This window comes from Epargyreus clarus, unplaced genomic scaffold (genome assembly GCF_041222505.1).
Source record: "Epargyreus clarus isolate Ecla_fem2 unplaced genomic scaffold, WU_Ecla_fem_2.2 ptg000012l, whole genome shotgun sequence".
Lineage (NCBI taxonomy): Eukaryota > Metazoa > Arthropoda > Insecta > Lepidoptera > Hesperiidae > Epargyreus > Epargyreus clarus.
The window spans coordinates 475,145-502,914 of NW_027332220.1; the positions used below are offsets into that span (position 1 = coordinate 475,145).

A 27,770-nucleotide genomic window follows, 5' to 3' on the forward strand; every position below is an offset into this window, starting at 1 on the left:
ACAGATCTGATCGTGGGCCGCAATTTAAGCAGCCAATACTTTTGACGCATTTCGTTAACTACCATCTCGTTACCCGAATGGCTTGCATTCACATGGTAATGCGTTACTATAAGTCGAGCTATATAATCTTTGCCATCCAAAATTATGGGTTGCTTGGTTAACTGGTCTACACCTTGCGCATTTTCAATTCGCCCGCCTACACGCAAAATATTATTTTCATCTATTATTGGAGTAAGTGTTCGCAAACGACTGTCGCGGTAAATTTCTTGTTTACACGTTAATAAATTTATTTCCGTTTGAAAAGATTGTGATTGCGAATAACGCAACAACAATATTTCGGCTTCACGCATTAAATCCGCGTTAATTCCGTTAATAGATTTATTTTTAAATTTTTCAACACTCAGTAAAACGGTAGCGGTAGCACGCAGTAACCGCAGCCAGCTGGAGAACCGGCTCGGGTCCGGCACAGGTAAGTCGCATCTTTTATTACTTTGAATTACAGTATTTACTTTTTCTAATATTTCATTACTAATATTGTTTTTTATTTCAGGTTGTTGCGGCCAGCAGGAGGATTGCTGATGTAAGAACGGAGGTCCGGAAAACCACACCGAATCACTAGTCAATACGTAGTTGCTACTTTTGGTTGCTAGGTCGGCTACGTTGGAGCCGGTAGGGACATAATACCACTGGTTTGTTCTACTGTACTCGTCGATTTCCCCAAGTCTGTTAGCAATAAAAACTTTATAAGTTCTACACTGGTTTTTTATCCAATATAACACTGTTGTTGAATCAGTCCAATAATATATTGAAGTTGGACGTAAACGATGCTCCCTTTTAATGCTCTCCGCTAATTTACATGCCAATACTGCGCCTTGCAGTTCGAGTCGCGGTATAGAAACCGACTTCGTAGGAGTAACTTTGCATTTGCTAGCGATGAACGCGACTCTAACGCATCCATCGACAGTTTGTTTGCGCCAATACGCGACGGCTGCATACGCACTCGGCGATGCATCGCAAAATATGTGAAGCTCATACACTGCCTCGCTGTCGCTTGTATTCATAGTATCGCCGCGGAAGTACCACCGCGGTATTCTAATATTATTAATTTCTTTAGCCTGTCCTATCCATTTCTTAAACAAATCATAAAGATCTTTATCAAGTTCGTCATCCCATTGAATGTTTTTCTTCCACGTTTCGCGTATAAGAATTTTTCCATTGACAGTAAATGGTGCTAAGTATCCGTGAATATCAAAGATGGACATTACTATACTCAATGTTTCACGTTTCGTTGGTATCCTTTTAAATAACAAAATATCTTGAACTATACGTTTAAATGACAAGTCGAACGCTAACATATCGTCACTCGGGAACCATAGCAGTCCCAGTGTCCGTTCCGGTTGATTGTCAATGTTGAACCTTATGGCTTTGTCATTAAGAGTATCTTTAGGAATATCCGATAATACTGAAGGCTCATTGGTTAACCATCCGTGCATTTCAAATCCGCCTTGTTTTTGAATAAATGAAATATCTTTAATAATTTTTGAAGTAACACTTTTATCCGAAAAACTATCAATATAATCATCCATGTATTGGTTGTTTTGTATCGCGTGAACAGCGTCTGGCATTTGATCCTGGAAACGAGAGGCGTTTTTGGTCTGGTTGATGTACTGAGCTACAAACGGCGAGCAATTAGCCCCAAAGATAAGTGATGTCATAGCGTATTTATTTACTATATCACTATCCTTCTCTTTCCATAAAAATCTTAATGCATGTTGGTCATCACTTTGAATTTTAATACGTAAAAACATATCTTTTATGTCGCCTATTACGCCTATCGGATGTTCGCGAAATCTAAACATTATTCCGTACAAAGAATTTAATAAATCGGGCCCCTGAAGTAAAAAATCGTTTAGTGAAAAATCGTTGCATTTAGCAGCTGCGTCAAACACTAATCTTAACTTGTTTTTGTTCGGGTTATCGACCCCGAAATGCGGCAAATACCATATGCGCTTAGATACTAAGTCAGTACATTCGGCATCACTAAGTTTTCTCGCATAATTATTTACAAGTAAATGATTAATACGATCCCGGTACCGCAATTCAAACTCCGAATCAGATAACATTTTACGTTCGATAGATTTAAGTCTTTTTAAAGCTGTAGGATAAGAGTCCGGCATCACAGAAAAATCGCCCTTCCACGGAAGACCCACGGTCCATTGTCCGTTAATTAATTTCGCCGAGTCGTTAAGAATTTGTATAGCTTTCAACTCGTCAACATTTTCGCGCGGTTTACTACAGATTCCAATTGAATCAAGTGAAAAAGAAAGACGTATTAATTCATGCAAATTATCATTATTATTATGTGTATCTCCACTGTAAGTATATAGACACGGTGAGTGTTCCGTAGAAGCGTCGTTTGTTACAGAGTACGGTGTTGCGTTCGCGTCTACATTCTCCGAATTCGGAACTAAACCTCGGAGCGTGCGGCCGCGGCCACTGCGCCACGGGCGCTCGTCGCTGCTTTGCCGCGTTCGCGTAGGTACCTGGCGTAAGGCCCCGTGCACACACCAACCTAATAATGTTTGCGTAATAAACGGCCCACCTGACTTATACCTTTTACATACAATTGGCGCAATTAAATCGTAATTATCTTGACCTATTAACAATGTAGGTTTTACTACAGTGTTACAATCATAATTAACATTAGGCATACACTCAAAGTTTTTAAAGTTTATATCACTAGTAAACTGCACAGGTAAGTTTAATTCTTTTAATTTTCGAGCGCGTAATTTAAATTTATTTCCATCACTGTTACTAATGTCAAAGTTTAATATTTCAGTTTTACATACCAACTCGCCGGAGTCCCACGCGCTAGTCGCACGCAAGGTAACACTCTCACCGTGTAGTCCAGCCTTATCTGCGATGTCAGCTGATATGAGGCTCACCGTTGCACCGTCGTCTAGCAGCGCGTAAGTATTAATATTTTGTTTGGGTCCAAATACGGTAACTGGCACTATTTTAAGGTAAATTTTTTGCGAGTTAATTGTTTTATTTTCTGTTTTAGGTACACTTAGTTCGGAACACTGTGGCGCGGTCGCGTGGGCAACGAGTTCTCGGTCACGTTCGGGACACTGGGCATCGTTGACCGGCGCGGTTGGTTCTTGGCGCGTCGCTCCTGTCCTCGTCCAGTGCAGCAACCGATGATGGGGTCCACCACACGAATCGATGTCGCAGTTTTCCGCCGTACACGTTGTATGCTCTTCGTGACGAGCTCCCAAACATTTAAAACAGAGTTTATTTAAGCGCACGTATCGCCATCGGTCTTTACGCAGGGCACGCTTGAATTTCACGCATTCCATCAGCTTGTGGCTATATCGTCGGCAGAAATTACACTTATTAGGGCTATCACTGGCGTCTGCACATGCTAACACAGGGTGATGATGCTGATATTTGATGTTATGTGTGGTGTATGGTTTTATTCTAGTATCACTTTGGTAGTAAATGTGACTGACTCCCGCCGCTGCCACTTTCTGTGCTTCTTCGTAAAGGAAGGTGCTCAATAGTTCCAGCTTCGGGATATCTTCTTTGTGATATGCATATTCAGCCCACTTAGTAATTAAAAGGGTGGGCAGCTTCGATGTTATAATGGCTAACAATTGCGGGCTTCTTAAATAATCCAGCTGTTGAAGCATGCGAGTAGCTGTGACACAATTTTTAATTTTTATTGCAAAATTTACAATTTCATTATGGTAAGATTGTGGCAACGGTTGCAATTTTCTTAATTGCAAGGTTATTTTTTGCATAATAATTTCCGGCCTACCAAATCTTAATTCCAGAGTTTCTATTACCTCTTTAGGCGCAGTGGCGCTCATCAATAAAGAAGATGTGGCTTCTTTTGCTTCACCACGTAAGCACTTACGTAATCGCCATAAGTTTTCGGTGTCATTGTATTTACACAGACGTGTCGATGACTCAAAGGCTTCTTTAAATTGTAGCCACTCGAGGGGATCTCCTGCGTACAAGGGTAGATCTTTGGACGTCGCTAGCCTCGAAAGGAGCTCCTGGTTATTGTTGTTTGATGAGGATGCGCTGACAACAGCATCCTTTATAGCCTTGGTTAGCTCCGCCATGGCACATTGCGTGTCCATGCCTGCGTGATCCATGAGCTGCCTATCAGGTAAGGAACCTGGAGCAGCTGCCGACTCCAACCAATCTTGCACTCTTTCATGAGACGTCTCACTGTCTCGTATTGATGCCGAGTCTAACATCGCCAAATCGGCTGCGAGTTTTTTCTCCAATAACTCTTTTTCTATTTTCGCCTTTCTTAAAGCGATCTGTGCTGCTGCTTCTGTTTCAGCTTCTTTTAATTCGATTTCAGCTCTTGATTTCGCCGCTTCGAATTCTAGTTGCCGCGCCGCCGCCAACGAAGCGAACGAAGCGCGGGAAATACTTCGTGTGGCGCGTCCTTGCGCGGCGCGTGTACCAATATGGCCGCTATCCGACTGAACTCTTTTCATTTGTTCTTCTTCTTTTGCCATTTCCCCCATCTTCTTCGTTTGTGCGCGCGTCACTATAGTTCGCGGCGGCGTTCGAGGTAATGGCATGCTTCTTCTTGTTTCAGTTTCGATCCGGCACGATGGACCACTTCCATATAGCGGATAGTAGGTCGGTAAAAACGAAAACAAGAGGTAGAAGAGGTAAAAGAGTTATTTATTTACACAACACACAGCGACAGTTTAACGGTGGTTAGTTTAATGCACAGAAAGCAACGGATAACGGTAACTTTATTTTACAATACACTCGTGAGAGACACTACGCGTGTGCGCTTAAAGGATTCGTCGGCCACACTGGGACTCACTGGGTGCGCGCGCGCTTTTTTCCCGCCCCGCGCCGTCCCTTCGCGCGGGAAAACGGCGTGGTGTTACCAACATTACGGGTACTCTATTATTTATGAATTATTACACATATATACCTACATTTACAATATTAAATATTATACTTATTTTAATTTTATTTTATTTATTTTATATAAGGTATCTCGCCAGGCGAGCCGTTTTAACTGTCGTTAACAGTTACTGAAATATGATGTTAGGAAATTTGCTCTCAAATTATAATAATTATAATCGATCAAGTAATGGAATTGTAAAAAAAAAACGCTAATACATAAATTACACAAATATCGAATATTTTTTCACATCCCTGAAATAGTCGTAGTGTCAAATCTTGAAGCGCGCTTGTGTAGACAGTAACCAAATAGGCAATGTCGAGCTCAGTCGGGAGTTGCCTGGGTAACCTCTTGTTATTAAATTTCATGCGCGTTTCCGTACTTTGTAAATACGTCAAATATCGGTGTGCTTGTGGATAATTTAATTATTAGAAACTGTCAGACATTAATCTATCCTTAAATCCCGATTTAAAGGTGGTAGAACCCTTAGTAGTTCGACTCGGCGGCATCACCGCCACACTTATTTCTCAGCTTCAACTTTCAACTTATAACAGCTGTGTTAAGCGCTGCTGTGTCCTGTTTTGTGTGTTTGAAGGGTGTGGTAAGGGAAACATACTTATTCGCGGTTTTCCAACGTCCTTAGGAGTAGCAGTACCTGTTGCCAATCTCAGGTAGGAATCTAATCTTATTGGGGGTTGATTATAAATGTCCATAAGCAGTAGACACCATCAGGTCACTGTATGGTCTCATAACATCCTTATTAAGGGTATTTTTCAAAATTTTACTTTTAAAATGCATGTACCTACATACAACTTCGAAATTAATTAATTCCACGAGATAAAAGTATTTTGTATAAGAATGTGATATTTACGAACTCATCTCGTAAAAAATCTTATTTCATAAGCTACTTTGGCTTCACGAGATTCTTTACGTCGACGTAATATTCGGGCAACAATTTACAAAGCATATAATGACACGTTTTAGGGTTCCGTATCTAAGGGATAAAAATGGAAGCCTATTACTAAGCCACCTCCTGTCCGCCCGTCTATTACAGGGTTCTATCTTCTTAACTGTAAGGTCGTTTGTCCGCCGCACCGCCACCGAACCGATACCGAGAACGAGATTATTTTGGGGCCGATTTTAATATGTCGTGACAGCGATAGTTTGTCCACCGCGACTGATATCGCCAACTTATTTTGTTCCAGCTGGCACGCATGTGCGGCATTGTATGGACAAGTTCCAATGTGTTTTATATTGCCGGCACATGGACCCGTCAAAATCTCGGTGCCGATCTAGCGGTCACGCCGATCTGCCGGGATAACGGTGCTCGGGTAACGGGCGTGCGGTGGACAAGCTGCTATAGTAAATGTATGTACGCTACTTCGGCGCCGTCGTTAATTATCGGTATCGTCTCGGTGATGGTGGCGGTGGACAAACAGCGTAATGGTACACCCTTGAAATTATTATAGTGTGTGTTGCCATGGCCGCTATAATAACAAATACTAAAAAGAGTTAAAAATAAAAAGGTAACCCAATAAAAATTACCGGTATTTTTCGTAGTGACTATTCACCCGTAATACTCGTAGGAAGATGGTTAAGTGTTAAGATTTTTACAATTCATATATGGCAATATCGCTGCCATGATAATAAAAATACAACTTAATGTATTTTTTTGGTACGGAACCCTCCACGTGCATACTACTCGTACTTGGCCAATTATAATTTCAGGATCCTGTGGGAAGCCCGCATATTTTGCTGAAACATGTCGGGGAATGCTGCAGGGTCTGGGAATATAAATGTAAACTTTTTGTGCTCAAAGCTTGGGTTTTTGTAATTTTGGGGACTCTTTGTTGGTCGACAACAATTCTGTTTGTATAATAAACAATGGAATGTGTTGGGATGTTACATGTTACTATATCGTCGGTAAATGATAGGTCTCACATCTATTTCTGTTATGTAAAGTGTGTTGTAACAAACAGATTAGCGCCCAATGGTAATATTGAATTTCTTCAAAGTTTATAAAGGTGTTATGAGGCCGAAATAGGTGTGGCGTTGGTGCCGCCGGAGTCGAACCACAAAGGGTACTCCCACCTTCCAACCTATCTTACCACATGTTTCAAACCAGAATCCAGCAGAGCTGTTATAAGGCAGAAAAAGTTTGACGATGGTGACGGGGTCGAAGCTGAAAGGGTTCTATCACTAAAAATAGATCACCTTACACAAAATTTCTTCAAGTTATACCAAGCACCTCACTCACAATATTCCACCCCTAGCACGGTGTCTCTGAAGTACCGCCTCGCCACCTCCTCTGTCAACGGGTTTTCAGTCGGGATGTCTATCACCGGGCCGCCTTCTAACAGCTGGAACACTAGGTACAATTGGTCTTCTGCTGGGTCGTCTAAGACCTGGAAGAAAGAATCAGATTAGTATCATCATCATCATCATCATAATCATCATCATCATCATCAACCCATTACTGTCCCACTGCTGGGCACGGGTCTCCTCTCAGAATGAGAAGGATTAGGCCATAGTCCACCGCGCTGGACAAGTGCGTATTGGTAGACTTCACATACCTTTGAGATTGTTTTTTTTTATAAATCTCTCAGGTATGCAGGTTTCATCACGATGTTTTCCTTCACCGTTTAAGCAAGTGGTAATTAATTTCTAATACGCACATAAATTTGAAAATCAGAGGTGCGTGCCTGGGATTTGAACCTCGGACCCCTCGATCGAGTGGCTGCGTTTCTTAACCACTAGGCTATCACTGCTTTTATCAGATTAGTAATTTTATATCAAATTCTCGTGTCACAATGTTAGTTACCGTATTCCTCCGAAACGGCTTTACCGATTTTCACCAAATTTTCTATGCATATTCAGCAGGTCTGAGAATCGGCTACTATCTATTTTTCATAGCCCTAAGTGATAAGGGTTGTTCAACCTTAACATCTTTTTGTTTATATGGCAAATATATATTATATACTAACTTTTACCCGCGACTACACTCGCAGCTACAAGTTTTAGTCTTCCCTGGGGAACGGTCCTTGTTTCGGGATAAAAAGTACCCTATGTCCTTTTATGAACACCTAACTACTTGTGTACAAAAATAACTAACAAGTTACCGTACTCCTATATATAAAATTCTCGTGTCAAAATGTTAAACATAACCATAATTTCATAAACTTACGATAAATATTTTGTATATAAAATAGACAGTGATAGCCTAGTGGTTAAGAAACTCAGCCTCTCGATAGAGCGGTCCGAGCTCTAATTTTTCAAAGTTATGTGCGTATTAGAAATTAATTATCACTTGCTCAACGGTGAAGGAAAACATCGTGAGGAAACCTGCATACATGAGAGATTTATAAAAAAAAATCTCAAAGGTATGTGAAGTCTACCAATACGCACTTGGCCGGCGAGGTGGACTATGGCCTAATCCTTCTCATTGTGAGAGGAGACCTGAGCCCAGCAGTGGGACTGTAATGGGTTGCTGATGATGATGTTGATATAAAATTCAAACTTCTATATATAAGATTTTATATATAAGATTAATGTAAAGAAAAAAAACATACTTTTCGTAACATTACTTACATTTTTCTAAGGCTCAAAAAGGGCAGATTTAAAACTGACAGTTCTCAGAACTTGCTCATTATTTAGTCACAGGTCTGTTTTTAAGATTCTCTTTGTCTTGAAAATAATAGGTTACATAGCCTCTTTTTGAATTTTTGAGTTTATTTAAATAAGCTTGAGTTTATAAAGCTTTTCTGTGTATAGAAATGAATGTTTGTCTGTATGTCCTTTAAGGAATCGTAAACTGTACATTTGATCATGTGATGATCTTTAGCAAAGTTATTGTGCATGAGCTCACGAAGGTTTCTGAGTTGGTACGACCAATTTTCGACAGATGGCGCCACTGGCGTTTCAATGAAGGTACAATTTTTGCAATTATATATATATCATGTTATTTTTTTTAACGAGGGCGAAGCCACGGGCACTACTAGTACTTTTATAAATGTTAGTTTTGTAGGTATAGATGCGGGGTTTAAAAAGGTACTGGAATATTTATGAAAAATTTTTGAATTTGGCGTCCGAAATAGGTTCTTGTAAAATTTCTTGATTATTAATTAAATACCTACTTTAAAATTATATAGGGCGATGAAGGTCTCAATTTTAAGAAAATTAAATGTAAATTTAGGACTTATATTAATATTTTTTGTCTAGAAACCTCTGTTTCGGGGCATACTTGAGGTTATGATGGACTTCTACCAGATAGAACCTCATGCTATTCTTTGGGGGCGCTATATTATCGGGACTACGGATATTTTTTTATTAATATATAAAACAGTATGTAAATTGTACTGTTTATTGGGTGGTTGCAGGGCAGGGCGTAATTGTATTCATTTTAAACCCAATTCTCCTATTAAAATCTATCAATCCTTAACCTTTCATAACGTAACGTAACCTAACCTAACCTAATCTTACATAGTGGGAAGACTAGCTCCTAGACACAGATTCCAATCGCAATGTCTTAAAAGCTAGATTGACCCACCGAAAACATTTATTAAATCTGTATTTAAAACCAAAATATAGCTAATAATAATAAATATAGATAATAATAGCTTTGTGAAAACCTGTAAAAAATGCGAATCAATTCAGATTAATAAAAAAAACCTTACATAGTGAAAAACGGTGATTACCTCAACTAATTTAACTACATTAGGATGGTCCAATTTCTTGAGCACAGCGATTTCTCTATACACCCTTTGTAGAGGGTCTGGTGGAGGGCCCGGGCCTGGCCTCCGCGGGGGGGCCCTCCCGAAGAGCCCTGCGCGTCTCATCAGCTTACGTTTTGAGAGAATTTTCATGGCCTGTGAAAATGGAAATTTACATAAAATCTTACCTGCATTTTATCGTTATTTAGTCTGATATTATCAGGTCTAACTCATGGTCTATTTTACTGTTGAATTTTTTTTTGGGTTATTCTACGAGTACGATGCCTCATCACACGCTATAAACTAGAACACAATAGCGCTAAGAGTTCTTTTTTGAATATTTCTATTATTTTTTATGGGATTGTAATACCAAGCGCATGTTATCCAATTGATAGGGTCACTGCCGTCCATGAACATTTTTTTTTTATAATATAGGAGTAGCTGACGAGCATGCAGTCCACCTGATGGTAAGTGGCTACTGCCGCTCATGGACATCTGTAATCAACCCCAGATAGGATTAGATACTCCTATCTGAGGTCGGCCACAGATGCGCCGCTACCCCTGAGGACTAAGCTGGAACGCCTCGGAAAAGTCTGTCTCCCTTACCACCTTACCCTTCAACCCGGAACACAGCAGCGCCTAACACTGCTGTTATTAGGTAATCAGCTCCATATAGTATTAAAGTTCCGTGTGTACACAGATATAATAATCCCTTTAAGGTTTAAGTTCTTTGTTGATAGGACGTCATCTCGTTTGACTCTCTGATGTATATTTCACACAACTTTCAGAAACTTTCAAATTTAAAGAACTCAAAAGTGTAAGTTAAGGTTTCCTTTTTTGTTTAAATAAATGTTACTCAATTTCTAATAGACATTTACCTGAAAAATCAGAGGTGCCTGAGATTTGAATCTTGGACCGTTCAATTTACAGGCACTCTCTTATTAATATTTATAAAACTCACATAATGTGTATCATCCTCTTCATTATACGCCAATTTGACGATGCCGTACGACCCCTGAAAAGGAAACATCTTTCAACAAAATCTCAGCGAATCTTAAAGGTGGGTACAGACTGCTGTGTGACATGCAATGTAATATGAAGCGAGCATTTCATAAGTGTGGACGCAGCGCGCGCACTTACTGAGTATGTACACATTCGCATCTGTACCCTTACCATGAGTTTTTACGTGTCGACAAATATGACTGTTTTGGTATTTGTTTACGTATCGGCGCTGATTGGAAATAGTATGGGCCAATACGTAAACAAATACCAAAACAGTCATATTTGTCGACACGTAAAAACTCATGGTAAGGGTACTGCTCAGTTTGTCGAGAACACCTAAGACAGTACCTTTACGCAGTATAGACACACACGACCCGTCCACACTAGCGCTCCGTGCACCATACGCGCCCCTTTGTGTTTGGAGAAAACCGACAAATGGCGTATCGCGACGCGCACGAGTAGAAATGCTTTGTACCCTTACCATAAGTTTTTACGTTTTGACAAATACAATTTTTTTTGGTATTTGTTTACGTATTTGCCCATACAATTTCCAATCAGCGCGCCTAGCTGATTGTGTCAGAACTTGGAAATAGTATGGGCCAATACGTAAACAAATACCAAAACAGTCATATTTGTCAAAACGTAAAAACTTATGGTAAGGGTACTGTTCGCGCGCGTAGTGTGCACGGTGCATGCACGTAGGGCGTCTCCACTATGGAAATTTTGTTACATTGCATGATACATTGCGACGATGTGGACGGTATATTCGTTCACTGCGTGTTACATTGCATGTTACGTTACTAGTCTGTACCCACCTTTACTTTGCGGAACGGAAGTCCATTAGGCCTGTCTGTTACGTAATCCTTGGACTTTGTTACAACGGTTTGTATTCGTATCTTTTAAATATTTAGCAAGTTTAACTTCAAACAGAAGTAAATGTAAAACTCACACAAATTAGGGGTTTGTGAGAAAGGAAGTCAACAGGTTGATTATGTTACAGGTTATTTTTATAACTTAGAAGAAGCAAAAAGCAGAACTTAGAAGAAGAAAAGCTTTGTTGGCACGCCTCATATAAGGGAGAGACCCTTACGCTGTTTGTTCACTGCCACCGTCACCGAACCGATATCGATAATTAATGACGGCGCTGAAGTAGCTTACATACATTTACTATAGTAGCTTGTCCACCGCATGTCCGTCATCCGAGCACAGTCATCCCGGCCGCCGATATTCCGAATAGATCGGCGTGACCGCTAGATCGGCACCGAGTTTTTGACGGGCGGATGTGCCGGCGATGTAAAACACATTAGAACTTGTCCATACACTGCCATCACACGTGTGACAGCTGGAACAAAATAAATCGCTGATATCGGTCGCGGTGGACAAATTATCGCCGTCACGACATCTTAAGATCGGTACCAAAATAATCTCGTTCTCGGTATCGGCTCGGTGACGGTGCGATGAACAAACGACCTTACGATACTTTTTTATAATATAAAGTTAGCAAGGTAAGTGGGTACAGCCTATACACATCTGCAATCAACCCTCAGATAACAGTCCTACTTGGGATTGGCCACAGATACGTTGTTCCTCCTGAGGGCTAATTTGAAACGTCTCCTTGCCACCTTTCAAATCTGAATTGTGTTTGTCAGAAATTCTCAATGACATCTATAAGCAGAGAAGCGGAGAACGCCAGGTCGACTTCCTAACTACCACGTTTCACATAAATCGTTATTGAATAGTAAGTGGTTATACATTTCCAGTAGCATATGTCAAAGCTTTGATGAATTCTTAACAAGAGCGGCGTGCTACGTCGTTCCGCGAATGTTTCAAAGGAAACATGTTCAAGTTGTCTGAACTAATAACTTACACTTAGCTATTGAGTTATTCATGGAAATACAAATTGAAATGTATGTCTCAGATTCGTGAGTAAGATGAATAAATTTATGTTAGAACATACAAACTATTCACCTTTATGGATACATTATTCTTGATTAGCATAGCTTTTACAAGAGAATTAGAGATAAATGTAAATTTATACATGAATTTTAAGATAAATATTTCCATATACAGTACAGAAATCAATCCACACATGACAGCTTAATGTTTTTATTATTTAAAATAGAAGAGTAGCAGACTGCTGGAATGCCTCGAAAAAGCATGTCTCCATTACCACACCCTTCAAACCATAATATAGCAGCGTTTAACTGTTATAAGGCAGAAATAGGTGTGGCGGTGGTGCCACCGGAGTCGAACCACAAAGGGTCATGTTCAATGTTATATATTCCATTTACATCTGTAATAAGGAAGTAGGCTAAACCACATCTATCCCTTCAAGACCTTTGGTGTGATAAAGAAGACTTACTATTCCGCGGCGTTCCAGCTTAGTGCTCAGGGGTAGCAGCGCATCTGTGGCTGACCTCAGGTAGGAATATATAATCCTATCTGGGGTTGATTACGGATGTCCATAGCCACTTACCATCAGGTGGACTGCATGCTGGTCTGCTACTCCTATATTATATTATAAAAACCCGGATGGAATCCTCACCTGACCAATAGGTTCGAGCAGTCTGTACTGGTTCAGCTGGACGTACCCAGCGGCCTGGGCTAGGGATATCCGCCGGGACTCCCTGGGGACGCGTCTGGCCCGGGGGGAACCCTGCCCACTGCACTCCGCCGACTTCGCTGCGTGCGATTTGAGGAGCGTGGACCTGTCGCCCGTCAGTGTTGATAGCCTGGAGAATTAAGAAGTTAAGCAGTCGTTATTCATCATCAACTTCATCATCTTTACATACAGATTTGTTTAAATAGAAATCAAATCATTTATTTGTTAGAACATAGTATTTAAAAGGATCTTAACTTTATAACAAGTACCTACCTTATGTGGTAGATCATTGGGTGTGCAAAATTGATGTATCTTGGTCATTATTACATCCTTTAATTAAGTACTCTACAATCTACATGTCGAAGTCAAATATATATCTTACAGCAATCTTCAAAATTAAAATTATATTAAATTTAGATTAAAACTAAATATTTATATAACATTTTAATTTCAAACAGCTTTTTACTAATTGCATATTAAAGTATACAGATTTTTTATAACAAAAAGATATTAAAACTTTTGCCTGTCTTTCTGCTTGTTAATGTTCATGCTGCCCGCCGAAACGCCTAGATCGATTTTGATGAGACTTGTACTCACAGTTAGTTGATATTATACGATGTAACTTATAAAGTGTTTCATAAGATTCAAGTAGCCAACGAGCATGCAGTTCCGATGAATACCACACCCTAATTAAATTCCCACCCCCTCATAAGCCCATTATTATAATGTAAATAGAAGGGGCTAGTTAAATTTATAAATATCATCCCTCCCCAAAGATATGCTAAGACGAAAAATCTAGGAGTTTTCTCAGTTAACTTAGATTTTACTCTAATAAAAATTTCAGTTGCAGCTATGCATATTTGCTCAATGCTTGGACCATGCATATAAATATCTTATTTCGTCAAAAGCAGTCGGGAATTTCACGTCAAATATGAAGTCACGTAACTCGGAATAAAATTCCCCACTTAACCGACTTGTCGCATCGCGGTGTGTTATCGAGAAGCGATTAAAACTTTACTCGCTTCTAACCTATATTTTATTTTAGTGCAGTTTCATAGAACATGAGTCGTTTGAAGTCGCGTTACTAAGTTACAGATGCGTTACTACGTCTGACGACTAAGTTGGAATGTCAAATAATATAGTCGTTGTCAAGAGGTGTTCAGGCCATAGTCCACCGTGCTGACCAAGTGTAAATTGGTAGGATATTGTTTTATAAAGTTTTATTAAGATTTTATAAAATCAAAGGTGAGATAGAACCCCCCTCTCAGCCCAAGTTTCAACTACTAGGCTATTCCTATCACTGCTTCAAAGTAGTTTTTCTGTTCTACTAAACCCCAGTTACGCGACAGTTTTACACTGTTGTTATGGGATAAAAAACCATCGATGTTGCCGCAATCGCGCGAGATAATCTAGAGGGCGATACATCAAGTAAGCTTGAGAACCTCTATTATATCTTTATGTCTTTAAGATTCTCTAAGCTTACGTCATCATTTTCCTATTTGCGGTATTAGTAGTTATAGTTTGTCGCTACTCACCTGCGGTGAAACAAGAATATTGTCAGTGAGCAAACAGTTCAGTACTACTCGGGAAATATTTTCTTATTTACATTTCACTTTTCTCTCTTACTGTTATGTAGAGCATTATTTTATTTGAGAGTATTAATTGTTGATTTTTAAGAAATGTACACGAAAAGGAAAATGAAAATTCTGACATAACTTCGCTCATAACATGCTAAATTATTTCGGGACGGAATTAACATTGAAATTTATATATTCTTGTTTTTAAACACATGAGGTAGTACATACTGGTAGGAACTTTAGTTGTAAATACGGTGTACTAAATGTAGAACAAATTTTCATATAAGAGTATTATGATTATGGCATAGCAGTGTAAATGTCTGGACAAATTTAGACAAGCAGGAAATAAAAAGTAACTATTTAATAATTATTAATAAAAGTACGAGTCGAACTCGCACATGGAGGCTTCCGTACTACCAATTGTTCATTATTTTAATTCATTTTATGATTTTCAACAATACTTAGTTATATAACACACAAATAGGTGGCGTTGCGGTGACAATGGGACGACGATTATACGTAATCAAAGTATAATAAAATTAAAATAAGTATATTAAAATATGTTTTATGGTTCTTATTTGTATTTATTATAGTACCAGTTATAGTAGTTAACGTATTATAAAAAATTCAACTGTCTTCTTAGTACAGTTTAACAGTTAGATCGAAAAATGCCGAAAAAATCCGGTTTGTTGTATGGAGACCCCCTTTAATATTCAACTTTATTTTATTTTTAGTATTTGTTGTTATAGCTGCCACCGTTATGCCTCCTCTGTCAAAATTTCATGTGTCTAGCTATTACGGTTTAAGCGGTAGAGCCCTGTGACAGACGGACAGACGGACAGACGGACAGACAGCGAAGTCTTAGTAATAGGGTTCCGTTTATACCCTTTGGGTACGGAACCCTAAAAATACCCAGACATTTTTTTCGTTTCGTTTTTCGTTCGTCGTTAATTTTAGGTAGATCCACTTTAGCAACTTGCTTTGTGACGTACTTGGAAAATGAAGAAGTACTTCTTTTGGTGGCGCTCTGACTGGTCTGAAAAGAGCACCAGGTTCGATCCCGTCGGCGGCTTATATTATAAACTAAAAATACTGGGGTAAAAAAAACACACCTTATAAATATTACACTTTTAAGAGCATTAGGTACACTTTCAGGCATACCACCATCCACAACAGGTTAGTTAAACAAGTACAGTCCAGGGTTCGATTCCTGTTCAGGCCAATCTTCAAAATAAAATTGGTTTCTATTCTAAGTCAGGGTGATTATCTCCTTGTGGGTCTGTTCGATACACACATACATGCATTTACATTTGTTATTACTTTTTACGCTATTTTGAAGGTGGTAGAACTTTCTGTGGTTCGACTCCGGCGGCACCACCGTCACACCTATTTTTGTCTCTTAACAGCAGTCTCTTAATCGCTGCCGCGTTCTGATTTGAAAGATGTGGTAAGTTCTAGCTTAGTCCTCAGGAGTAGTGGCGCATCTGCGGCCGAGCTCAGGTAGGAATCTAATCTTATCTGGGGTTGATAACAGATGCTCTTGGGCGGTAGTAGCCCTTACCTTCAGGTGAACTGCATGCTCGTCTGCTTCTCTGTTATTACAAAAAAAAACACGAAAAAAATATTTCTCTGTTTCATTCTTTTACAGAAATATTTTATTTCGTGCTTTCGTATATTTTCCGTGCGATTTTTAGTTAGAATGCAAACACCAATTTGGTCCGTCCCACTTAGCTTTGACAACTCACGCCTTCACTTACTTCGTCTTTGTTTCAGACAAAGGAAATGTCAGGATGGAATTGTTCTACAATAGTTAGAAGTATTTCTTTAGACGGTGAACGAATTGTGTCAAAATTGGTGTTTACGCTGTTGCTGTACTCGTAACTATTATGCTACTTCACGCTATAACTACAATAACAAGACGATTGTTATTACAAGTAAAACAAAACCCGACTGAAATTTATAATGTATGTAGCCTATATTACTCCCACGATTGAAACGAATCCAAAAACATGTTAAATTTCGATACAGAGTTTGGGCTGGAGAGCGCGCCAAAGTTTGTTTAATAATATAGGAGTAGCAGCCGCAGTCTATAGTTTTACGGTTCCTTATGACTGCATGACAGCTGGTATATATGACTCTGGTTTTTTATTTATTATATATTTATTCAGGAATGGCTCCATGGACATCGTCACAGATATTCATGAGCGGTATTTACCCGTAGGTGGACTGCTACTCGTTTGCTACTCCAGTCTTATACAAAAAATACATTTAAATATATAAAAAAGCCATTTTCTTTCCAAATTGCAAGCTGAACCTACCTGTTAATTTATTTATGTCAACATTACGCTTGTAACAGTATCGTCTGGTACCTTGGTATATTGTGTTCTTTGTAAAAGTCATAAGGGCACGGGATAGGTGAAGGCTAATTGCCCTTAGACATTTTGGAGCAGTGGTGTCGAAATACAGTTTTGAAGGGCTGGGCCTGGAATATCATGTCTTCACCACATAATTTAGTCTGGTATAATACAAATTTATAATTTTTTAATGTAATATTGATGAGGCAAAGAAGCATGCAGTTCACCTGATGGTAAGTGCCTGCTGTTGCCCATGGACGCCTGGAATCAATCCCAGATAAAATTAGATCCTTGCCTGAGGTTGGTAACAAATGTGCTGCTACTCTGCTGCAACTGAGGACTAAGTTGGAACGCCTCAGATAACTATATCTTTTTTTTAATATAGGAGTGGCAGACAAGCATGCAGTCCACCTGATGGTAAGTGGCTACTGCCGCCCATGGACATCTGTAATTAACCCCCCATAGGAATAAATATTCCTATCTGAGGTCGGCCACAGATGCGCCGCTACTCCTGAGGTCTAAGTTGGAACACCTCGGATAAGTATTTCTCTCTTACCACGTACTTCAAACACAGCAGCGCTTAACACTGCTTTTATTAGGTAGAATTAGGTGTGGTAGTGATGCCTCCGAAGTTACATTTCATATGTCCCTGTAGTTCCGGGACACGATTAAAGCTATGGATTCCCCTTCCTGTCGTAAGAGGCGACTAAAAGGGGGCTTCCGCGGTTGCGGACGGCAAGAGTGGGAGCTCAAACCGCCCGGCCAGCGACCCCGGGAGGGACGACGGTATATGTGGTCGCATACCGTCGTACACACCAGACGGTGTGGCGAGCGTCATGCTCATCTGGGCGGAGCACGACGGGGCAACGCGCCAAGAGGATTCCGGTTGCGTTCCGTTGGAGATCCCGGAGTCCTCTATCACCGGGGGATTTTAGTGCGGTAAAAGTCCCACATAACCCTGTGTCGCTCCCACGGCACCGGATACCTTATAGAAGGTTCCCCCCTCGTTAACAAAAATAAGTTACATTTTAAAAAAGAAGTGTAAAAGGTCCTTGAGACTATAAGGTTTATGACTTTAGGTCCTAGGTTACTTAACTTTATGTATGATATAAAGGACTGTAAGAGGGAATTCGTCTGAAAGGCTCACACATTCCGTTTTAATAATGTATTTTGACGTTTTAAGGCAAATGTTATATTCATACGAGATTATGTATTGAGCTCTTTAGGGGAAGAATGTTAAAAAATTCTTATTTAGTATGCATTTACGTTATATAAGGATTTTCTGGACAAAATTATATGCTTTTGCTTCTGTTTAAGTTGTGTGCTGTCTGTAAGTGATAGCTTAGTGGTTGGAACTCGGCTTCTCAATCGAGGTTCGAATCTTAAGTGAGTACTTCTATTTTCAAAATTATGCGTAAATTAGGAATTAATTATTACTTGCTACAATAGTGAAAGGAAACATAATGAGAAATATCTCAAAGTTTTTTAGGAAGAAGAGTTCTCAAAAGTATGCGAAGTTTACCGATTCGCACTTGGCCAGAGACTTTATATTTACAATACCAATTAACAATACTAATAAATATGCTGTTTTATTGTATTGTATGGGTTATAAATAAAAGAGAAGTACCTATAGCAATTTACGTAAACAAATGATTTAATTTGATGCATTCGCATTAATTTTATTCGACAATAAAACAAAATCAACCCTTGATACTTAGCGCATCGATTTCCATTCACCGTTACCACTGAGCCATGAGCATCCACGCTAATATTGCACAATTATCGGAGGTGTGTCAAGTGGAATGGAACTAAAAGCCTTCACCAGGTGCTTCTTTACAGGGACGACAACGGCACAGCACGGCACCGATTCTGTCAGTGTCGACTATAAGCACAATGTGCGCTTATTCGTTGGGATGACAACAGCACCACACGGTACTGATGCCGTCAGAACTTACCAAAATGTAGAGTTTTAGGTCGCTGGTTTCTAATCCGAGATATAATTTGGAACCCTTGTGCGCTAGAAACAATAATGTAGGTGAATAAATGTATAAATACCGTAGAACTGTGCGGTGCTCCCTTCGGCGACCGATCGACCGTGATGCACACACACTCGCGACTTCCAAATAGGTCCCCAGGACCCCCGTAATAAATATAAATTATATTATACGTCCCGAGACGAAATCCTGACAGTTCTGTCAGCGCCGGCTATAGATACAAATATAAGAAATTAGCGTGTGTACCCCCATCTGCATGAAACTAAGTTTTTTTTTATCTAGGTAATGTGACCCTCCCAAGAGGGATCTATGTGCCATAAATAATCGAAAAAACATTTTAGAACCAAAAAATTAAGATAGATAAATAGATGAAACGATCTATGCCCGTTTTTAATACGCAATTTAAAAATGTTGGGAACCCCCGACAACGTGTGCACAAAATTTCATGACAATTGGTTATGTAGGTATAATCCGCGCCAAACTGCTAGTCCACTCTGAAGTTGTCCGAGCAGATGTAGTTGTAAAGTTTGCTTTGGCGACGCGACTCATTTCTATAATCAGAGCGGACTATGCTACGTTTTCACGCCTTAACTAGGGTTAAGGCGTGAAAACGTAGCAAGCAAACTCACATTCGCATTTATAATATCGGTTAGGATATCTGTCGTGCCGTTGCCGTGTCGTTGTCGTCACTGTAAAGAAGCGCCCAATGACGAACATCCATTTAAGATCCCGAGCGCTAACAAGGAATCAATAAAGTACATATTCCCTTGAACGGAACAATCAGTCCCCCAATAATACCTTCAAAGGGGCTGAATATTATATTAAAGTAACCTGATTATGCTCGTGTCTTTATTAATATCGTTATATGGATTTAACTTCCTTTACTTAGGATTAAATATGTGTATTTAGATGTGTATTTTAGACAAAAACACGTTTAGAAATTGACGTAATGTTTTTAAGTTTTAAATCCTCTTTTTCAAGTAGGATTTATTAATTTATTATTTTAATTAGACAAAATAGTCAAAATAAAAGAAAAACGTAAAGAAATAGTAGTAGAAATTTAAATATTTATTTTAGCCAGTTAACTAATTTTAGATAGTTGTAATTTTATGTTATTGTTCATGAAATACATAGTTTTTCAGCTATTTTGATAGGCGGTGGAAGCAATATCAGCGGGAAGACAAAATTATTATTTAAAAAAAAATACCGGTATGCCTATTTCTAATGTGAAGCAGTACTGGGTTTCGATGGAAGTGTGTGGTTGCCGATTGACTGAAATATGAGCTAACTATCATAGTATGTACTCATTAGTGGTAACGCATCAGTGATCGGTTTCAGGTAGATAACCTGTACCCTTACCATGAGTTTTACGTTTTGATAAATACGACTGTTTTGGTATTTGTTTACGTATTTGCCCATACAATTTCCAATCAGCGCCCATAGCGGATTGTATCAGAATTATAGTGTCAGTAACGTAACATTAAATGTCTAAATTGACAAAATGGTGCTTTAAACATAAAGCACCATTTTCTCCCCCTTTTTTGCGAACATGTGAGGTAGACAAAAAGACTTGAGCACTTACTTATTGCTACGTTTCAGTCTACTGAGGCAAACGGAACAGAATAATGAATTGAGTAAACGTAACGTAAAATTGTGGGATGTTTCGAAAACTCATAGCTAGGGTACTGTAAGCTGATTATTCCTGAAAGGCTATTCTTCTTTTCTATATTATTTATTTTCTCTGACATATTTTCTAAACAATATATTATCGTTCATTCTTATATACGAGTTTTCCGCTAGATTGCTAGTCATCACTAAATAAAAAGACTCTTATTAACATAAAATAATTAAAAAAGTATTGCAATGAAAATATACCCTCACAGTGTGTATTCGTTTGCCATTTCTATCTCATAAAACTATATTTGTATAACGTAGGAAATTTACACTTTATTGTAATAAAAAGTTAGTCTGTATGTCTGTCTGTAAGGTCGAATATATTGGGGTGCATCTTATTAATATATGTCTAGACCGAACTGCAACCCTTCTCTAGTGAAGGGACTCATTTCCTAACTTTTCTCCCTCGTTTTGCCTAAGGGGTTGAATTTCTGAAAATTCTCTCTTAGTGGGTAATTACGTCATAACTCATAACGTAAACTTTACCTTTTTGTTTGTACTATAACGCTTTATTGAACAAAATATTAAAATTATTTACAATATTATACCATATATTACTATATATACTACCATATATACATTATTACCATATGTATATTACTGGTGACCCAAGAGCTGGAGCTTACCTCGGTCAACAAATAAGTTTGGCAATACAACGAGGTAATGCTGCTAGTGTCTTGGGTACACTACCGCGGGGCAGCGATCTGGCTCATTTATTATATTTATTATAACTTTTAGTTATTTTTTGATTACTGTAAATATTTTATTTGTTTTCTTAATTTAGTTTAAGTTATTATAACTTTATCTTATGTATAAAATTCTCGTGTCACAATGTTAGTTACCGTACTCCTTCGAAACGGCCTTACCGATTTTCAACAAATTTTATATGCATATTCAGTAGGTCTGAGGTTAGTGATAAGGGTTGTTCACCCTTAACATTTTTTATTTATATGGAAATAACGTTTGCCGGGTCAACTAGTTGTTTATAATATGTAGGCAAGTAGTCATTGCGGATCGTGGAAATCTGTAATTAACTCGAGGTTATCATAGATTTTATGCTCCCTTGAAAACTAAGTTGCAATATATGTGTAATTGTCTTACCACACCCTGCAAACTAGAACACAAAAGTGCTTTTGTGCCATGTCGAATAGTGCTAATAGCAATTAAATTCTAGAAAGTAATTAGAAGTAACAAACTAATTTTTTAACGAAAATGATGTCACAGAAGGGTCAAAATTCTGAATGGATTTTAGAAATGATAGTTACTCCTTTTTTGATTTTGCTCGACTTGGCGGAGGCACTGCCGTGCCTCCAGATTTTTTATCCAGATTATATTCTCGCCATACAAATCTTCGATATTATCGATTATCTATCGATTGGTTAAATACATAGCTGTAATCTATATATGTAGACATAATTTCTGAATTGAGTCTAACTGTGGGTCCGTTAGATCTCTCCCCAGGTGAGGTCATCTCGCTTTACAACGCCTTTGCCGACTAGCACATTGTATAGAGCAGATTCTATACATGCTAACTAATTGGTACAGAAAGTTAAGCTCTAATTGAATTAACGGGATGAATGAGGCTGGCCCATTATCCGAACAGTTACCTTAATTACCACACCTGGGACAGTACACTAGATACGACTCGGGAACTATGTCTGTGGCTGGCTTTACTTTTGAAAATAATGTAATTAACTTTTACGCGTTATTGATAAATAATCTATCCAGTGTTTTACCTATCAGATTGACTTTTGACAATGTCTTTCTATTAGAAATTTCGATATTTGTACGTACGTTACAAACGTTGTGTGTAAAACACTTACGTTGTGTGTAAAATTGTACGTGGAGTTGATTATAAACATCAAAACTGTGAGGAGCTCTGACATCCGCAGTGATACATGTGATTAAGAGTCCTTTTTTGTTAACAAGGGGGAACCTTCAAAAGGTACTCGGTGCTGTGGGAGAAATACCGGGTTATGTACCGCACTAAAACCCCCTGGTGACCGTCCTCGACGCTGCATTGAGGACTCCTGGATCTCCAAAGAAACGCAACCGGAGTCCTCTAAGCATCAGACCCCGTCGGGGTCTACCCTGATGAGTATTAATCTCGCCAAAACATCTAGTGTGTACGATGGTATGCGGTCACACATACCGCTGTCCTTCCCGGGGTCTCTTACCGGGCGGTTCGAGCGCCCCCCAAACTCTAGCCACCCGCGACCCCAGAAGACGACGCCTCTGCCATCTGACAACCCACTTTTACTACACTTATACGAGATTTTACAATTTAGTCATCAAATGAAATGACTTCTTATTTGTGGTTAATTACAGATGTTCATGGGCGGTAGTATCCACTTACCATTAATTAAAAAGTGTCTTTGCCTTACGACTTTGAAACCAGAACACAGCAATGCTTAACACAGCTGGTATATAAGACAGAAATAGGCGAGGCCCTGGTGTGTAGATAAAACAAATTAATTTTCAAATTTCAAATATTGTGAACCTTGTTAGAAAGAAAGAAATTAATTTCACAGTTTCACCAAAATTAATTACAATTTACAAATCAGTACAAACATGATACAAATGAAACTTGTTAGCAAAGTAATTACATAGTTCGTGATTAAAAACAACATACTCGTCAAATTTGGAGCTTAACAATGACAGAATGTAATTACAATTTTACTGTTTCACGTTACAATTTACACAGATACATTGTAAAATTTATAATTGATGCCTTAGTGTTAGTAAAACTAGATATTTCTATTTTAATTTAAAGTAAATAAATAAATAAAACGCTTTCTACACTCACAGCCCCACACTAGAATTCCCTGTATCGTGGGTGCTATGGACACACAGAGACAAATACACAAACACCCAGACCCAGAAACAGAAATCTAAATTCATTATTTAGAAATTTGTCTGGCCGGGGATCGAACCCGGGACCCTCTGCGCGTCAGACCGGCATGGTAACCGCTCCGCCACGCGGGTCGGGGTAAAGTGATAATTTAACTTAGCTTTTTATAAAATTAAATTTAAATTATACTTTAATTTAACTAGTGGTAGAACTCCTGTCAAGCCAGTCAGTGCTACGTGCTACTTTGTTTCGGTTTGAAGGGTACTACCCTTATATTCTAAGGTGGTAGAACCCTTTGTGGATCGATTCTGGAGGCACCACCCCCAAACCTATTTTTACTTTATAATAGCAGCGTTAAGCTGCTGCTGCGTTAAGAAGGTACAGGATTTGGTAAATTTAACCATTTGTTAACAATATAGGTTTGTAATGAACTAATATAAATAAGGTAGAATCTTCTGTGGTTCAACTCCGGTGGAACCACCGCCATACTTATTTGTACCAAATAGCAGCAGTGTTAAGCGCTGCTCTGTTATGGTTTGAAGGGTGTGGTAAGGGAGACATACTTATCCGAGGCATTCCAGCTTACTCCTCAGGGGTAGCAGCGTATCTGTGGGCGACTTTAGGTGGGTGTCTAATGTTATCTGGGGTCGATTGTAAATGTCCACGGGTGGCAGTACCCTCATACCATCAGATGGACTGTATGCTCGTCTGCTATTCTTATAAGTATTATGAAAAAATCCATGGGCGGCAGAAGCCACTTACAATCATGTGGAAAGCTCGCTCATTTGCTAGTTCTAAATTATAAAAAGCATTCTATATATGAGTACCTGTCGCCGTCTGTCTGTTGCCATCTGGTGCCGATAGTAGAGTCTCGGTTCACCTCGCCGACCACATCCACTGCTGAATGTCTGTGGACAATAATATTGTTACTTAAAGGTAAGACTGTTACATGGTACTCATAAAAACATTATTATATGACCGTATTTAATTTATTAATGATAATATTTATTAATAATATAGGAGTAGCTAACGAGCATACAGTCCACCTAATGGCAAGTGGCTCCTGCCGCCCATGGATATCTGTAATCAACCCCAGATAAGATTAGATTCCTTGCTGAGGTCGCCCACAAATGTGCCGCAACCCTTGAGGATTACTCTGGAATGGCTCGAAAAAGTATGTCTCCCTTAATGCATACTTCAAACCAGAACACATCAGCGCTTAGCATTGCTGTTATCAGCCAAAAATAGGTGTGACGGTGGTGCCGCCGGAGTCGAACCACTGAGAGTTCTACCCCATTTGATTGTATTAATAATGTATATGCAATATATTCACTTCATAAATGTTTTTTTTATTAAATAGCTAACTTACTTATGTATTGTTTCTCTAATTTGATGACCTATATAGCGAAGCGGTGATTATACCGGTCTGACACACAATGGACTCCAGGTACGATTCCAGGCCACAGAAATATAATATTTGACGACCCGCGTGGCGGAGCGGTCCCCACGCCGGTCTGACGCGCAGAGGGTCCCGGGTTCGATCCCCGGCCAGACAGATTTCTTAATGATGAATTTAGATATCTGTTTCGGGGTCTGGGTGTTTGTGTATTTGTCCCTGTGTGTGTCCATAGCATTCACGATACAGGGAATCCTAGTGTGGGGCTGTGAGTGTAGAAAGCGTTAAACGTTAATATCTAAATGATGAACTTGTACTTCTGTTCTGTATTGGAGTGTTTGTGTATTCACCTTTTATGTGTCCATGGCATCCACAACACAGAATAATTCGCCAAGTACGAGTCGAACTCGCACATGGAGGCTTCCGTAGCACCAAATGTTCATTATTTTTTACTTATTTTTATTCATTTTTTTATTTTCAACAATACTTAGTTATATGATGCAACGATAGATGGCGTTGGGGTGATGATGAATGATACGTAAACAACGTGTAATAAAATTAAAATAACTATATTAAAATATGTTTTATAGTTATTATTTGTATTTATTATAATACCCTTTATAGTAGTGAACGGATTGTAAAAATTTCAACCGTCTTTCTAATACGGTTTAACAGTTAGATCGAAAAATGGCGAAAAATACCTAAATTCCGGTTTGTTATATGGAAACTCCTATAATATTATACTTTATTTTATTTTTAGTATTTGTTGTTATAGCGGCCACCGTTATGCGTCCCCTGTAAAATTTTCAAGTGTCTATCTGTTACGGTTCCAGAAATAGAGCCCTGTGACAGACGGACAGACGAACAGACAGCGAAGTCTTAGTAATAGGGTTCCGTTTTTACCCTTTGAGTACAGTACCCTAAAATTGAGGAATATCTCTACAGTTTTGCGTGTAGAAAGCGAAAGCAAAGAATTAAGAAAATAAATTAATTAAAATTGTACAAACCAAAATAATAACAAGACCAGAAGACAAGTAAGTTCAAAGTTATCCTGACAATACAAACTTGGAAGTCGAGGAGTTCGGTAAAACTAAAAATAGATCGTTTCCTCAACAAGAGCTTTGTGAAGACGAAATTTTCTCAAAATTGGTACGAGGGAATTTAAATTAGCTCATTTTCGTGCAAACTTTTTGGTAATTTTAACTTCATACTTTTACATTCCGTTATGAAACAATTTTAGTAATAACTTTTATGCTCTTGTGCGGTTTTGCAATTTTGATGCAGAAAATAAAATAAAAAGGAGTAACATTCTTGTATCCTGTTTGGAAGGTAGTAGAACCCTTTGTGGTTCGACTTCGGCGGCACCACCGGCACACCTATTTCTGCTTATAACACCAGTATTAAGTGCTGTGTTCTGGTTTGAAGGGTGTGGTAAGGGAGACATATTTGTCCCAGGCGTTCCAGTTTCACAGGGGTAGCGAGCGGCGCATCTGTGGTCAACCATGGGTAGGATTCTAATCTTGTCAGATTGATGTCCATGCGCGGCAATAACCACATACCACTGGGTGTACTGCATGCTCGTCTGCTACTCAATATTCTTAAATAAATTTAAAAACTCAATTGAATTTTTAAGTATACGAAAAATAACAAAAACGACTAACATTGGCAGCATGTAAAATAGTTCGAAAACCGTATTTGAAGTCAGTTTAATGATTCTCGCGTTATTTCCATAACATTTTAATACAAGAGTTAACGCTGCGATATGTAAATTTTATATTTGCATCAACGGGACTTGAACTGGCTTTGGAGATAGTGACTTACGGTGATAGAGCTTTATTTCAGAATTTAGATTTTAATAATTTTGTAGCCTTACATAAAATTGCAGCAAAAGTACCACCACCATCAATCGAAACCACCACCATCAATTTGAAGGTGAAGGTGGTAGAACCCTTTATGGTTCGACTCCGGCGGCACCACCGCCACACCTATTTCCACCTAATAACAGCAGTGTTAGGCGCTGCTGTGTTCCGGTTTGAAGGGTGTGGTAAGGGAAACAGACTTTTCCGAGGCGTTCCAGCTTAGTCCTCAGGGGTAGCGGCGCATCTGTGGCCGACCTCAGGTAGGAATATCTAATCCTATCTGGGGTTGATTACAGATGTCCTTGGGCGGCAGTAGCCACTAACCATCAGGTAGGCTGCATCGTCTGACTCATCTGCTACTCTTATATTATAAAAAAAATCAGTACTCTCCTATTGCTTGGCAGGGGCTTGCTTTCAGAGTAACAACGTATTTTTTGTGCCCAGACAATAAAAGGACTACCCTGTGAACAGGGAGGGGGTGAATGCTCATGCACTTACACCAACGCCGCGACGGTTGCGTGTAGGGTGGGTCTCGTCCTTAAGGGATGCCTCACCTACTAAACACCTCCTTTCTGGCTTTAGTCCTCGGGGAATCCACAGGATTCATTGGATGGCGACCTCTTAGTGGGGAAAAAGAGGTGCTAGCGCAAGGCCTTAAGGCACAGTACATCTGGCGACCTAATTGGTAGACTTGACGCAACCTTGAGAACTTTACTGAATATTGGTAGAACAATTGAATCTTCTACTCCCAAGAAACCCGGACCACACTTATAACTTTATAACAGCAGTATCAGGCGTGTGTTCATC

At 39.1% G+C, this 27,770-nt stretch overlaps 1 protein-coding gene across 3 annotated transcripts in view; it reads right to left on the bottom strand.

The window, feature by feature from the left end:
• Window positions 1-27,770, bottom strand: part of LOC140746040 (calcium/calmodulin-dependent protein kinase kinase 2) — a 216,432-nt gene that overhangs the window by 15,676 nt on the left and 172,986 nt on the right. For 2 of the 3 annotated variants that reach the window (XM_073078021.1, XM_073078022.1), the window contains 5 exons: window positions 24,536-24,616; window positions 13,202-13,388; window positions 10,616-10,669; window positions 9,640-9,810; window positions 7,203-7,350 (listed from right to left, as the gene is read on the bottom strand). In XM_073078021.1, coding sequence (XP_072934122.1) covers window positions 7,203-7,350; window positions 9,640-9,810; window positions 10,616-10,669; window positions 13,202-13,388; window positions 24,536-24,616 — 641 coding nt within the window. The remainder of the gene's footprint in view (window positions 1-7,202; window positions 7,351-9,639; window positions 9,811-10,615; window positions 10,670-13,201; window positions 13,389-24,535; window positions 24,617-27,770) is intronic. The other variant, XM_073078024.1, reaches the window with a different exon arrangement.